The sequence below is a fragment of the Leguminivora glycinivorella genome, chromosome 15 (assembly GCF_023078275.1).
Source record: "Leguminivora glycinivorella isolate SPB_JAAS2020 chromosome 15, LegGlyc_1.1, whole genome shotgun sequence".
NCBI lineage: Eukaryota > Metazoa > Arthropoda > Insecta > Lepidoptera > Tortricidae > Leguminivora > Leguminivora glycinivorella.
In genome coordinates, this window is record NC_062985.1 from 17361458 (window position 1) to 17376096 (window position 14639).

General features: G+C 36.5%; 1 protein-coding gene across 4 annotated transcripts; it reads right to left on the reverse strand.

The window, feature by feature from the left end:
- Positions 1-5896: 5896 nt before the first annotated feature.
- On the reverse strand, positions 5897-11318 carry LOC125234113. 4 transcript variants are annotated; one of them, XM_048140302.1, is made up of 3 exons: positions 10247-10605; positions 9128-9920; positions 5897-7335 (listed from the first exon to the last, which is right to left on the reverse strand). In XM_048140302.1, the coding sequence occupies exons 1-2, from the start codon at positions 10476-10478 to the stop codon at positions 9136-9138; spliced, it is 1017 nt and encodes a 338-aa protein (XP_047996259.1). In that variant the 5' UTR covers positions 10479-10605; the 3' UTR covers positions 5897-7335; positions 9128-9135. The 4 variants fall into 4 exon arrangements, with proteins under 4 accessions (XP_047996259.1, XP_047996260.1, XP_047996257.1 ...); XM_048140303.1 differs by having other exon boundaries at positions 9118-9920; XM_048140300.1 differs by lacking the exons at positions 9128-9920; positions 10247-10605 and adding an exon at positions 10939-11318.
- Between the last annotated feature and the right edge of the window lie 3321 nt (positions 11319-14639).

The window sequence follows — 14639 nt, forward strand, 5'->3', positions numbered from 1 at the left end:
TATATAAACGTATCCTGAAAACTTCATTATACAGCAAAATAGCTCTATAATGGTATTCATATCACTACTACAGTGTTAAATACTATAGCAGTGTTTTCCAAAGCCACTATATCCCAAAATAGTGGTATAGGTAGGTTTTAAATCTGTTAAAACACAACTACTAAAAATACTATAAGCGGCTTGTTGGGAACCTTAATAGCGCAAATTGATAGCATAACAGTGATTCCTAACACTATTATACAATAATATTGTTCTTTAGTAGGTTATTTGATCCTGTTATAGACCAGGCCTATAGCGGCTCTATAAAATGGTGATATAAACGTTTACATCACTTCCTAATAACACCTTTTAGCTGTATAATACAACAACTATAGCGGCTTGTCGGGAACCTTAGTAGCGCAAATTGATTGCATAACAGTGATTTCAAACACCATTATACAGTAATATTGTTCTATAATAGTCATATTTGATCCTGTTATAGACCAGGCCTATAGAGGCTCTATAAAATGGTGATATAAACGTTTACATCACTTCCTAATAACACCTTTTAGCGGTATAAGCTTATAGAGCTAAAAGGTGTTACTGGAGGCTTTTATACGACAGGCGGTCACGCCGAAAACCTTTATACGACATCTATAGTAGCTTTTAGCGTCGTAAAAATTATAACACTTGTTACGAAACCGTTCAAAAACCACCCTGGTTTTTGATCCTGTCTTCGTTAGGTTAAGATATTCATTTTTGTAATTAAAAATCAGTTTTCAATTTTATAAATTTAATAATAATAATTCATTTTAATTCTAATTCATTATCATGTAACTGTTGACATTTCAATTTGTATATTCTTTCATTAAAATATTCAGTATTGTTCGAGTCGACATTATGCATTTTATAAATCTTCAGTATTAATTTATTCAATTTTTAATTTCATGTTATTGGTAATGTTTTAATTCATTCACATACTACTTGACTATTCTTTAAATAAAATATTCATTGAATTGTATAATTATAATAATATTTCAAATCTCTAGTTAAATCTAAATTTACAAATGGCAATGTGATAAGTTCAAATTTGACAGCTTTTAGAGCTTTTTGAAAACTTACGGTTACTCCGCCTCCAACGACAAAATGTTACTTGGGATATATATATCGCGTACGTTTGTTTGGTAAAGCCTACTATCTAGCCGAAGTCCAGTATCTAGCCGAAGTCACATAGAAGGCATTATTACAGTCCGAATTCAAAGCAAGTGTTAATTAAAATCACACATGGACGTGGCGCTTGTTTAGCTAAGTACAAACGAAAGTATAAGTATCCCATAAAAAAAAAGTAACTGACCCGTCAAGTGACTTATTGTACCCTTTCAATACGGATGCACCTACCTGGCGTTTTGCAAAGCTGTGACCTTATTGGCTAATGAATTTGCATTTGTCTGTCCACCGTGTTTAAGTTACGTAAGTTATTTGAATACTTAGTGGGCCTAAAACATCTGGGGAATACAACTTTTTAATTGAATGTGGTAAATTACACATGATATATTGGCATATTTGGAATTTCTGTTAACATTTTAATATTAGTTAGTTCAATATATATATTCATTTTAGTAGAAAAATATATTTCAGTCATGTAAATTAAGAATAATCTTTAATTTCATAGATTATTTTTTTATACCCGCTCATTTGGGTAGATACGGGTAAATACCGGGTAGATTGGGTAGATATGGGTATTTTCCCGGTATTTACCCGTCAGCGCCCATCTCTAGGCACATCCCATTATCGCCGTCAATAAAGGCTTGACGGGCGCGCGCCTTATTTTGTTTACACATTAAAGAGGTCGATGTTGATACAAACAATTGTTAGGTGACAATGTTGTTACCTGTCAATCCCTTCCCTGCAAAAAATCGCACTGTGATTTGAGCAGTTTGAAGTGCTCTGACTACCGTTTTCGGGAATACAGGCGTGAGTTTCTAAATGAAGGTATGTAAATTGTTGGGTTTGTCTCCTTTTAAGGATGTATTAATAAAAATGTAATTCGTAAAAATTATGACGATTTTGAAGTTCTTGCTTTATTTTTTTTTAACCACTTAGTTATCTTATCTTATCTTATCTTAAATCTGCGGGGGCCCTTACGGATATACTTCGACCCATCGGGATCTTTTGTGCAATTACCCCCTACGATCCTAAGATCCTTCAGCTATTCAGGAGCTTCTCGACCATCTCCACGTATCGGATGATGAGGCTCATGGATAGCTCTCTGAAGTCCTTCGGTGCCAGGTAGCCTGCTCCAAAGTTCTTCATTCTTTGTCTGGCGAGGGCGTGACATTCACACATTAAATGTCTGACGGTCTCTTCCTCTTCGCCACAAATGCGACAATCAGTGTTGTCGGCGTGTCCCATCTTGGCCAAAATTCCTTTGACCCCGTAATGGCCTGTGAAAACCCCCGTTATAATTTGGAGTTGTCTTTTGCCTAGCTTCCCTAGCTTTTTGCTCCATCCAGAGTATACCCTCTGCATAAAGAGCTTTGAGTGCTCCAGTCCAACCAGGGCATCCCACTCTTTTTGGTGACTGGCCTTTGTTTGGTCTTTCATAGCCGTTTTGATGGTTCCTTGTGAAAGGCCCACATAAGGTTCCGGACCTATGAAGTTGTCTTCAGACCCAGCCTTGGCAAGTTCATCAGCGTTTTCATTGCCAATGAAGCCTTCGTGCCCCGGTATCCATACCAGTTGCACCTTGTTTTGCCTTCCAAGCTTGTTGAGAGCTTGGATGCCGTTTAATACCAGTCTAGAGGTAACTCTGGGCGATGTGAAGGTTTTGAGTGCCGCTTGACTGTCGCTGAGTATATAGATAGTCTTATCTTGGATTTGTCTAACTATATTCTCATGTACACAGGCAACCACTTAGTTACTAGTGATCTGATTCTATGGCTTGAACGTCGGCATAATTAGGGTTTGTTGCAACTCATCATTAATATTTTTCAACCAACCTGCGAATACTTACACCAAAGACATAATAAGTATATATAACTCCGTATAGACAGATAAAGTCTAAGAAAAAAACGTACCTCAGTACCATAAAGAAAAAGGTACGGTGGCCTAGATGGCATTACACCTTTGGGGTAAGCTCAGCTAGATGGCGCTAAAATTAATATTTGACATTTTAACACAAATATCAAGCTAAGAATATGGGCCAAATTGTCAAAACTGAGGTTCAAAAGTTTTAAACCTGTGTCAAGAGATGGCAGTCTATACACTGTGATTACACATTTTACTTCGACAGTAACTCTCTATAATACTCGATCCTCTTTGCTTACACCCATAGTTTCGACTACAAACATCGCCACTCAGAATCGGCCTCTAGTGCACAAGAAAATTGGATTCCACGTTGAACAGAGTCCCTAACGGCTGCGGTGATAATACTGATAATGTGTAGCTCTTCTAGAAGCTATCAGCGTAAGAGGTCGCAAGAACCCTCTTTTAAATAAAAACTTTGTAAACTTTTTTCTTTAAAATAAATCTCGACGCTCCGGTATCGCCGCGAGCTCTTGTAGAATACGACATGGTTGAAATTTTTGCGGAACATTGCCATTTTTCGCGGAAACTTTATTATTTTTCATTTATCCCTCTTTTGATTTTGCTCAAACTTTGAAACGACGCGCGAATCGCCACACCACAGGTTTCTTCGAGATTTTTTTGAAGCGTAAGCGGTGTTTGAGCCCTTTTTTTAACGTTGGGAAAATGCATTTACGCATGGCGTCCGGTCCGGGGGATCAGGGGCGATGACGGACTAACCAGGAGGACTACCGTCTAAAACCACCAACGAATTCCGTCTCCGCCTTGGGTGGAGTGTCGCAGGGTCACTATAAGCATTCCACCACGTACACCCCGGCGGGCGGCCTACTGGCGGCATGCAGTTTGGGCGCCAGTTGGGCAGGCACCCCCATTCGCGTGGGCCTTTAGGCACGGGTACTCCCCCGGAGCACCGCACTGCCCAAACAAGGTTGTTTTAAGACGATTGAATATTTTAACAACAGAGACCATGGTCCACCAACTACTCTTTTCAAACTCATTGGAATGATTGCAATAAGTACTTAAGTTTTGGGAGTCAAGCATTCATATTCATATTCATTTATTCAATGCAACCATGGTATTTTACAGAGGTGTTTACAGATTGTAGGTACAAACATGGACCCCACTAGGGTGTAGCATTTTTACATATTATACTCGTAAATAGTACAACAAAACAAACAAAAGCATGAGATGAAGCACCTTATTTTTATATTATATTGTTGAACCATATGTATGTTTTTTTTTAAGTATTTTGCTGATTAACAGCTGAAAATTAAAAAAAGTACTTGATGCCTTAGATAAGATCTGAGCAAGTAAACGTCATAATTTCATGGAAGTTTGATGTTTATTTATTGTTGCTAAGTCAGGGGCTGTTCAAATCGCTACAAATAAGTTATATATTTTTATTTTATTTGTTTGCAGAAGAAAGAAGATGCTATGAGAAAAAAAATAAAAACTAATAATACGTTGAATGATAGAACCAGTGTTGGCTTAAAACGACAGTCAGATGTCATTCAATTTAGCAAGCAGGTAAATAATTGAATATTTGTTCATTGGAAGAAACATTTTTACCTACACCTGAGAGAAATTTTATTATTTCTCAGAAAATTAGTACGTACTTAGAAGACCGACGGCACGCATACCGAGACATTAATATTTCAATGGCCTTTCTTCGAAGGTTTCAACAGTACGTTCAATGACTGTTCTTGTAAAATATAATTAAGTTCCAACTTCAAGTAATATAAACTTCTTTACTGGCTACTCCTCTTTATAAATTAATGGGTTTCAACTATTTGAAGCTTACTAATATTTGAAGAGATCTAATTAAACACCAATCTAAAGATATACCTATCTAAAGATAGAAAACCTATGCCTCCCTACACCCAACGAGGGTGTCTGTCACCCTAAAGATAAGCTTTATTTTACCGCGATGACTTCCACTTTTTCGTAATTTAAGCTTAGCAAAGAAGCCATCCTTCTTAGAGGCATTTTTTCTGCGTAGTTCGTCAATAATAGATAAGCTTAAGTATATATCTCGTCAAGCCGGTTCCTTTTACGGTCTGCATTATCAGTCAGTTGGGTGATAAGCGGCAAACGAGGCAGCTCCGAGAAAACCGCTATCATTTTTTATAACGCAATATGCCGCTCGTAAATACTCTGGGCCCTTTCCTTAGGTTATTTGCTTTTGTTTTAACAAGAGACTGGGGGCTTAACGAAGCTTTTTGACTGTCTAGTGTAATAAAATTTCAGTTGGTATTATTTGTAGGTAGCTTCAGATGAGAGTAGAAATAAAAAAAAAATCATTTATTTCAGACCTTGAGCCCATATTAAAATACAACACATAACACAAATTAAACTAATATGAAATGTAAAATTTAAATTAAATTAAATTAGATGTAAAATTAAATTAGTAGAAAAATGAAAACAAAGTAAATGAAAAATAAATTAAATAACGAAATCTACTTTGTGTAGCAGTAAAATTATGGGCTAAATTCCTATGTAAAAAAATTGGACAGGCTATACAGCCGATAGTTAACGTGAAACTTATTGCTTGACATTTCGAAATGAAAATTAGAGATAAATTCGAATTTACTATCATATTACGTTTGAAAACCAGCTATTTTCGGAGTTAATTATTAGATTAAACGAACTTACCTTAAGTGAAGTTCTATCTTAATAATTGTATTTATTAGAGTAGGACGGGTAGTTTATCTGGAGGGCGAGATACAGTCACTCCCATCATGACACAGCTGAATCAGCGACAAACTAAGTAGGCGGTAGTATTTCTCAATTTAGGTTATATTATTCATGATTCTCTCTTACCTGTTAACTTAACCATTGTATAACCTTTATTGTATCCAACATTTATCACAATTTTCAAAGCTTTTAAAAAAGAAGCTCGAACAGCTCCAGTTGTCTAGTCTATGGCATCCGGTACGACAAGTCATTTCGTTTAAAGTATATTTCAGTAGATTATTAGAGCAACCCTGTAAATGGGAAAAGTATATTAGCATATATACACAAGGGAAGGGATGGGACTCTCTTAACAGGGAGAGAGAATCATGTTATTAAGATAGAACTTCACTTAAGGTAAGTTCGTTTAATCTAATAATAACATTTATCTCTCTCCCTGTTAACTTAACCATTGTAGATGTTCAAAGATAGGGTTGCGAGTACATAATCATACAATCTGATTAAGAAATAAAGCTGTTTATTAAATCAGTAACATTTAAGATAACAATGTAATTATAATCAACATGACATTCAGTCTGATATCAAGTTACATATCGTACTACAAAACTGGTCAGGTTCTGAAGAAATTGGTCTGTTATAATGCTTAGCAAAGCAAATAGAGTTTTCTGACCAACCAGCTGTTTTTTGGATAATATCTATGGATATACCAGATCTGCTTGCAGCTGATGTGCTGGCGTGTCTAGTGCTATGGGCTGTAAAGATGTTAACGTCTATGCCTGCCTCCTTAAGTACATTTTTTATCCAGCGACTTATAGTCTGGGTAGAAACAGCATGGTGAGGTTTTTTATGCGTAATTAAAAGACTGTTAGTATCTCTAATAGACTGTGTTCTTTTGATATAAGAATTTAAAGTAGTGACTGGGCAGACTTCAATCTTATTACTGAATATTTTTAAATTTAATAATGGTTGTTTACTGTTTTTTCCTGAAGTTTTAATTAAATCTGGTATAAAAATTTGAACTCCCTCATGAGTAAATTGAATATTATTAATCTTAATTAAGGATAATGTTTGGACTCTGTGTCCTGTCGTTAAGGCAAGTAACATCACCACTTTATGGGTAAGCTGTTCCAAGCTTATAACTTCGTTAGGGTACAAGCCTTTTAAATAATTGAGGACAATGCTAGGGTCCCATGTTATATTATATTTTGGAGTAGGAGGTTTTAATCGAAATACTCCTTTAACAAACCGTTTTATCCTATCATCATTTCCTATTCTAGGTCCAATAAGAAGAGATAGAGCGGATCTAGTACTATTAATTGTGCCATAAGAGGCTCCATTTTCAAAACGCTCTGTTAAAAACTTAAGTACGAATGGTATAGACGCCTGATAAACATCAATCTTATTTTGCTTACAGAATAGCCACCATTGTTTGAAAGAAGTATCATACTGTTTCAGCGTGTTATTTGAAAGAGAATTTAACATTATCTGAATTGCTGATTTTGGCGTTCCGCGCCTACTGTACGCCTCGCCGATAGCAGCCCGGCAGCCAGGGTAAGATGACGATGTAGGGGATGGACATCTCTGAAAGGAGACGACAGTAAATTTTTATTAGGCTTGAATATTAAAGGGTCTGTAATTAACAATGATTTTAGAAGAGGGAACCATGACTGAGAGGGCCAATATGGGAACACTAGTATACCTTCCGCTTTTTCCCTTTTAATTTTGTTTAGACATTTTAACAATAAGGAAAAAGGAGGAAAGGCGTAAAAGAAAATATCACTCCAATTGACAGTGAAGGCATCTACGGTGAAAGCATATGGATCAGGTTTCCAGGAAATGAACTTCAGGCATTTATTATTAATCCTTGACGCAAATAAGTCTATATCAGGGTGGCCAAATGTTTGTATGATTTTATCAAAATATTTCTGGGAAATTTCCCATTCAATATTAATTTTTCTGGATTGTTCATCTGCTTCAAAATTATCGTTAGTGTTTATATAGGAAGCAAATATCCAAATATTTCTTTCCTCACACCACTTCCACATTTCCCTTGTAATTTGATTGAGATGAGGAAACTGAATGCCACCCATCTTGTTTATATAAGCTACTGCAGTTGTATTATCAACTCTTAAAAGAATCTCACAGTCATGTAAATTATTAGCAAAACATTGTAGACCTAAAAAAGCTGCTTTTATCTCTAGATAGTTTATATGACTTTCTTGTTCAAGTTTTGACCATGATCCAGATGTTCTATTTGATGCACATACTGCCCCCCAGCCCGTTTTCGACGAATCGGTGTTAATTTCAATGCAAAAATCGTGATTTTTAATTATGTTGAATTTGTGTAAATTTTGACTCCACCAATGAAGTTCAGAAAAAATAATATTAGGAAGAATCATGTTGGCTTCATAGTTCTCCTTGGATTTTAATAATGCAAGATATTTTTCTCTTTCTAGTAGTTTAGTATAAACCCAGCCATATGGAACAGCTGGACAAACAGAGTTAAGTTTTCCCAGTAATTGGGAGAATTCCCTTATTGAACAGGATCTTTTACATTTGAACTGCTGAATAATTTCCAGAATACTAAGTTGTTTCTTCTGTGGAACTGATAAGGAGAGGTTAGTAGAATCAAGATTAAATCCCAGATACTTGCATGTTTTGCTAGGGGTCAAAGAACTTTTTCAAAATTAATTACAAACCCTAGGTCCTGAAATAGTTTACATGCTACTTTGATATCATTTAAACATCCATTATATGATTGGTTAAAATAAATACTGTCGTCTAGGTAGCATGTCAAAATTATATTTTGTTCTCTGAGGTAGGTACTAACTGGTTTAACTAATTTAGTGAAAACATAGGGAGCTGAGCATAGGCCATACGGTAAAGCGTTAAACTGAAATAATTGTCCATCAAATTGGAACCTTAGAAACTTCCTGTGTGTCTCCGCAATTGGCACGGAAAGATATGCCTCTGACAAATCAATGGAACCCATAAAACAGTTTTCTGATATCAATTTGCAAGCAGTTCTAATATCCTCTAGTTTAAAATGATGTGTTATTACATATTCATTCAACTTTTTTAGATTTAATATAAATCTAAATGAACCATTGGGTTTTGGTACTAAAAAAATTGGAGATGTAAACTGATTGGGGTCTGGAGAACACTGTGAAATTGCACCAAGTTTAAATAATTTCTGGATTTCACAGGTCATACTTTCTTTTTCCTTTCCATGCCACACTTTTTGTATTGCCTCATGAGGCGGAGGAATAGTATGAAATGGAATTTCGTACCCTTCCAGCCATTTCAAAATTATTGGATCATCAGTAATCTCAAGCCAATTGTCAATAAAATGTTTAAGTCTACCTGCATGTACCTCAGGTTCTATCGGTGATATCTGGACCTCTGCTTGTGGGAGCTGTGTCTCTCTTTCCGGTGAGGCTGGTTGTAGTGCTTCCGGGGTTGATGGTATTGTTGCCCACCACGCATCCGATGATACTGCTGACTGTATTGTGGTGGGCTCTTCCAGTTTAACTGCTTGAACTGTTTGTTATTTGCTGCTTGTTTCTGCTGCTTCTTTTCTTTCTCTGGATGGTTCTTAATAGTATTTGAAGTTTTCTGGATTGTTTGTGCAGCTCTGATCTTGTCAGCACAATCTGTACCAAATAAAAACTTATCGGTCTTTTGATGACGAATAGCATCTTGGATGGTTTTATTCGCTCCAGCCAAACAAAAGAATTTTCTCGAATTTGAATCATGGTAGTGGATTTCCCCAGCCAACTTCGCAGCGTCATTGATTTCTTCAATTAACTTTTTAGAGTTAATATTTCCTAGTAAAACGTCAGTTAAGCATTTTCCTAGGCAAGACAATAATGTGCCTGTTAAGCCCTGTCTTATCATAATCCTTTTATCTCTTTTGACCGAGGGATCTGAGAGTGTAGACGCAATCTCTGGATTAATTATCGGTGCTATTGCAGCAGAAAAATTGGCTGGTGGAGGGTATTTTTTCACAATTGCTTCTCTAGCCTCTTTACCCAAGCCGTCATTCATAATTTTTGTCCAGCGGGAGGCCAATTCAGGTCTGATAGGGTTTCCAACTTCTGCCTGTTCCTGACCTTCAGTCCCCAGAGCAAGTAGGAACTCCTCAGGGAGTTCATCGTCCACAATTTCTGTAATAATAGGTAATATTATGACAAAGTTGTACATGAATGTAGGCTCGTCTATCCTCAAGTGATAGCGCAAAATGTGTATTTTGTATTAAACTGTCTATCCGCAAGTGATAGCGCAAAGTTGTATATTGTATTAGCATTGTCTATCCGCATTGTGATAGCGCCTGCTATAAAACAAGATATAATAGTCAATGGCATGTCTTATATCCACTCTGCCTAGCCAGTATTTGCTACATCTTATATTGGTCGGTTTAATATGTATGAGATGTTGACAAGAAGAAGCCTCAGTATAAATCTGAACTATGTATATTTAACCATAAACGCACCTGCATTTATATCAGGGTCATCGTGTGGCCTAGTATGCAACGGTGAAGACGCCGGTGATGGTGAAGAGTCTTCTGTCGGCGGCTGCTGCGGAGTCTTCGACTGCGGTTGTACAGGAGGAGTAGAACTGCGATCTGGTTCGACGGAATGTCTTTGCAGCTTTTCTTGAAGTTTTTTTATCTTTTTCTTAATATAAACTTCATCTTTTTCTTTATCTCTCTTCCTTTTTCCCATTTTAACAGCACTCGCGAAAAAATAAGAGTAATTTCGACGCACTTGTTAACGATAGTTTTACTTCGAGACCAGTATTCAAACGAGAGAAAAAACGAACATAGTTTATGGGCAACCGGAAAGTGCCAGCATAGAAAAAAAAATATATATATAAAACAATTCAAACGTTTTGGTCATAAAGTCTGGCACACATAAAGCGTCAGTCAGTATTACTAGTACGGTAAAGTATAACCCACTCTTTCTAAAGTATGGTTAATAACAGCGAAAGAAAGAGACGGTATGATACTCTGTCCATGAGACGGTGTTGATCCAAACAATAGAGTTTGACAGTAAAACAAAACGGAAGTTGTACTCTTCCGCCATTTCGATATATGAATGTATGACACTGAGATTTGTCTAAATAATCTTGTTTGGTTATTATATAACAATAAACGCAACATACCTGAGGTTCTTGTTACCTTACTTGTTTAAAACATAAGTCCCAAAACTGAATACGAGTCGCTGTGGAGTGAGCGCCGGACCGCCGCCGGCGCATTGTTTACATTAGGCGGATCACCGCTAAGAACATGATTTTGCCTGTCAATCACACTCATTTTCACTGTAATCACTTGTCTACATAACTTTGACATAGTTATTCACTGCATATTTATTTAAACAATTTAATAAAACAATATTTTCTGATGATTTTCTGAGAGTAACGTGACAATGTTGGTGCACAAAAAAGTTAATGACTTGTCGTACCGGATGCCATAGACTAGACAACTGGAGCTGTTCGAGCTTCTTTTTTAAAAGCTTTGAAAATTGTGATAAATGTTGGATACAATAAAGGTTATACAATGGTTAAGTTAACAGGGAGAGAGATAAATGTTATTCCAACTTCAGACTTAGAGCGTGGCAGTTACGTCCCGTGGCAGAAAAATTGGTAATGGAATTTGATAGAAATTTCCCCACCTACGCCAGCAATGCCCGAGTCATTTGTTTCTAAACGTCAAACTCTGACACAACGCGACAGAATAAATAATACTTAGGACAAAGTCATACTGAGAGAAAATACAACCAGTTTTCATGTTCGTTCAACAAGTTTTTTGGTTAAAATAGCGCCTACGTGCTCTTTGGTTCAAACAACAAGCTACTTGTCATTTGAATCGGCAATATATTTGAATCAACAAGTCGATTTTATAAAAACAACCTGACACATATTGTTTTAAACATACGTTTGGCTGATTCAAACGGATAAACCGCAACAAGTCGAACTTGTTAAATTCACAATGCAAATTTCTCTCAGTGCATCATCAGAAAAAAAAAACAAGCAAAACGGTTTACATAGACGGTGGCGCCCCCTATTAATTTTACTCGTTTTTGCCAGACTATATTGCGGCAAATGTCACCGGTTAAAACGTGTTACCTGGAATAGATTTAAAAAAAGTTTGGCGCGGAATTTGAATGTCACCATTTAAAAGGTTACCTCACACAGATTTTTTTTTTATAAATTAATAAATACCTGCTCACCCTGTTAGCCCTTTTTCCCGGCGTCTGACGTAGTATACTATTCCTTTACAGTGGTTATTCGGTTTAGCGTAACGTAGCGGTATCTCGGCATTTCACTTCGACTCATGAGAGCCTGGAGTCCGCTTCGGCAACGTATCTCTACTTATCTTTAAAGGCGTAGACACTATAATTCACGGAAGATACTGACCACCCGACCTTTTAAGTTCACAGATTAAACTTTAAACCAGGCTTTAATTGATATTAGTTCCGTTTCCTCACAATGTTTTCCTTCAGGGAAAAGCTATTGGCAAACATACAAATGCCATTGTGTATGTATAATAAGTTCGAATAACCTAACCACAAAATTAAAATTTTGATAAAACTTCCCACCGCGACACAGTGGACTGATTTTCATGACACATGGCTAAGAAAAGAACACTCCCGACTAATTCAGCTTTCAAACAAAAAAAAAAGCTAAATTTAAATCTGTTCTTCCGTTTGGGAGCTACGACGCCACAGACAGACACACACACAAACAGACACATCAAACTTATAACACCCCGTCATTTTTGCGTCCGGGGCTAAAAACTCATTGGTATAATTAATAATTTATGATCTGGGGGCCGATTTTTGAGTCTCACTGTCACTAAAATACCGGTTGAAAACGGTGAATTGCCTATTATTTTCAGTGACAATTTTCTGAATTCGAACGCCGTGAGACTCAAAAATTCGGCCCCCAGGGGTTTAATTGAACTTTGGACCTTCGGATTGAAAGTCTCACGCTCTTACCGCTCAATGTGCAGTGAGATGTACATCTTGGTTCAGTGGAAATTTAACTGTCATAAAATAAAGTAGCATTTCTTTTGTCTCTAAAATTTTCCAAACAAATGAAACTCAACTATAATGTAAGTAGGATCAAAATTCTATAGCAAAATGTTTGTATGATGGGCGTGACTAGGCCAACACTTCGCAGCACTTCAATGTCTTTACTGTTTCCATATATTCAAGGAAAGATAAGGGATATAGAGGATTTTCGTCAAAGTAAAATTTATTTCAAATATTTCACGTTTAATTAGGTTTACGTTTAAATAACGCTCGCCATGTTTCGATCCATTTCTGAGAATCTTTTTCAAAGAGTAACCCCGCATCTTCTCGACGGAATGCGGAGTATTCTGAAAGTAAAATTTGTAATAGGTATGATAATTATCTTTTGAAAAAGACTAAACTAAATACGAAACACTGTCTGAACAATATATTATATAACTTAAAACGTTATTAACATTTTACATTCTCGCGCTTTAATGTGTCTACTTTTTATTGGTTCTTAAGTACGTTTCATTCTTAGAATTTATTTTTCTTTAATGTACTCATAATTATCTTCGTTTTTAAGGTATTATTTACCGTTTGAATTTGAACTATCTACTCAAACAATAACCAAATTCAAGCTACTTCAATTAGGCTCCCTTGTTAATATCATCAAATAATTATTAAACACATATTATACGGAATTAGATCAGCTGCTCGTAGTACTCATTTAGATTAGGTAAATTAATTCATCGAGCGTATAAATGAATTTTAGACGGACATACATTGGTATGTGGTCATGGAGTAAACATAAGTACATTTAGAAGCTCATCACGAATCGCCTCTGTTTGATTTGTTTCTAATTAAGTAAAAAGTACCAGTGCTCGACAGTACTCTAGTAGACACTTTCAATCGTAAGCCATTTCAACACTGTACACGAGGTCATCATCCTCCGTGCGTTATCCCGGCATTTGCCACGGCTAATGGTAGCCTAGGGTCCGCTTTGACAACTAATCCCAAGATTTGGCGTAGGCACTAGTTTTACGAAAGCGACGGCAGTCTGATCTTCCAACCCGAGGGGTAAATAGGCCTTATTGGAATTAGTCCGGTTTCCTCACGATGTTTTCCTTCACCGAAAAGCGACTGGCAAATATCAAACGACATTTCGCACATAAGTTCCGAAAAACTCATTTGTACGGGCTGGGGTTTGAACCCGCGACCTCCGGGTCGAAAGTCGCACGCTCTCACCACTAGGCCACCAGCGTGCAGCGCTTCTACTGTACACGAGTAGAGGTAATTTCTAATAAATGTGACAGAATGGGGTGTCAAGTATTTTGGGCAATCAAAATAGTTTATAATTAAAATCTCTCTTGAATTTAGAAAAGTTAAAGGTAAATCCAAACATGTCGATTTAATGTATGTAATAACACCCTTCACTAAAATCAAATTTCGATAAAAGCGTTTTTTTAGACCATGTTAAAAAATCATAAAATAATAAGTATACATTTTTTTTTTCAAAATATGGCTCTTACGAATAAAGGTAAAACATTGAAAAAATCTATGGCCCAATGGTCTTAAAATTCTATATGTAGTGCAAATTTAGAAGTTTCAACCCAAAACTTGTCAAAAATCGATGAAAACCGTGTGGAGCCTCTTAAAGGCCTGCAACGCATTGTGGATTCCTGTGGTGTTGCAAGTGTCCATTGACAGTAATCGCTTACCAGCAGGCATCCGTATCTCTTATCTTCTAAAAATGTTCAAAAATAAACAATTAAGTAAATGCCAATGTAAAGGTTGCCTGGAAGAGATCGCTCTTTAGCGATAAGGCCGCCTGTTGTTTACCTCTGTAATAAAATTTATTGTAATGTGTGT

What these genes read in the sequence shown, in the direction of transcription:
- LOC125234113 (XM_048140300.1), bottom strand. Translation starts at nt 11,010, where the DNA reads ATGCGCCGGCGGCGGTCCGGCGCTCACTCCACAGCGACTCGTATTCAG. An exon ending in GGGACTTATGTTTTAAACAA is followed by an intron (nt 7,336 to 10,938) that starts GTAAGGTAACAA and finishes GTCTCCTTTCAG; the next exon opens with AGATGTCCATCCCCTACATC.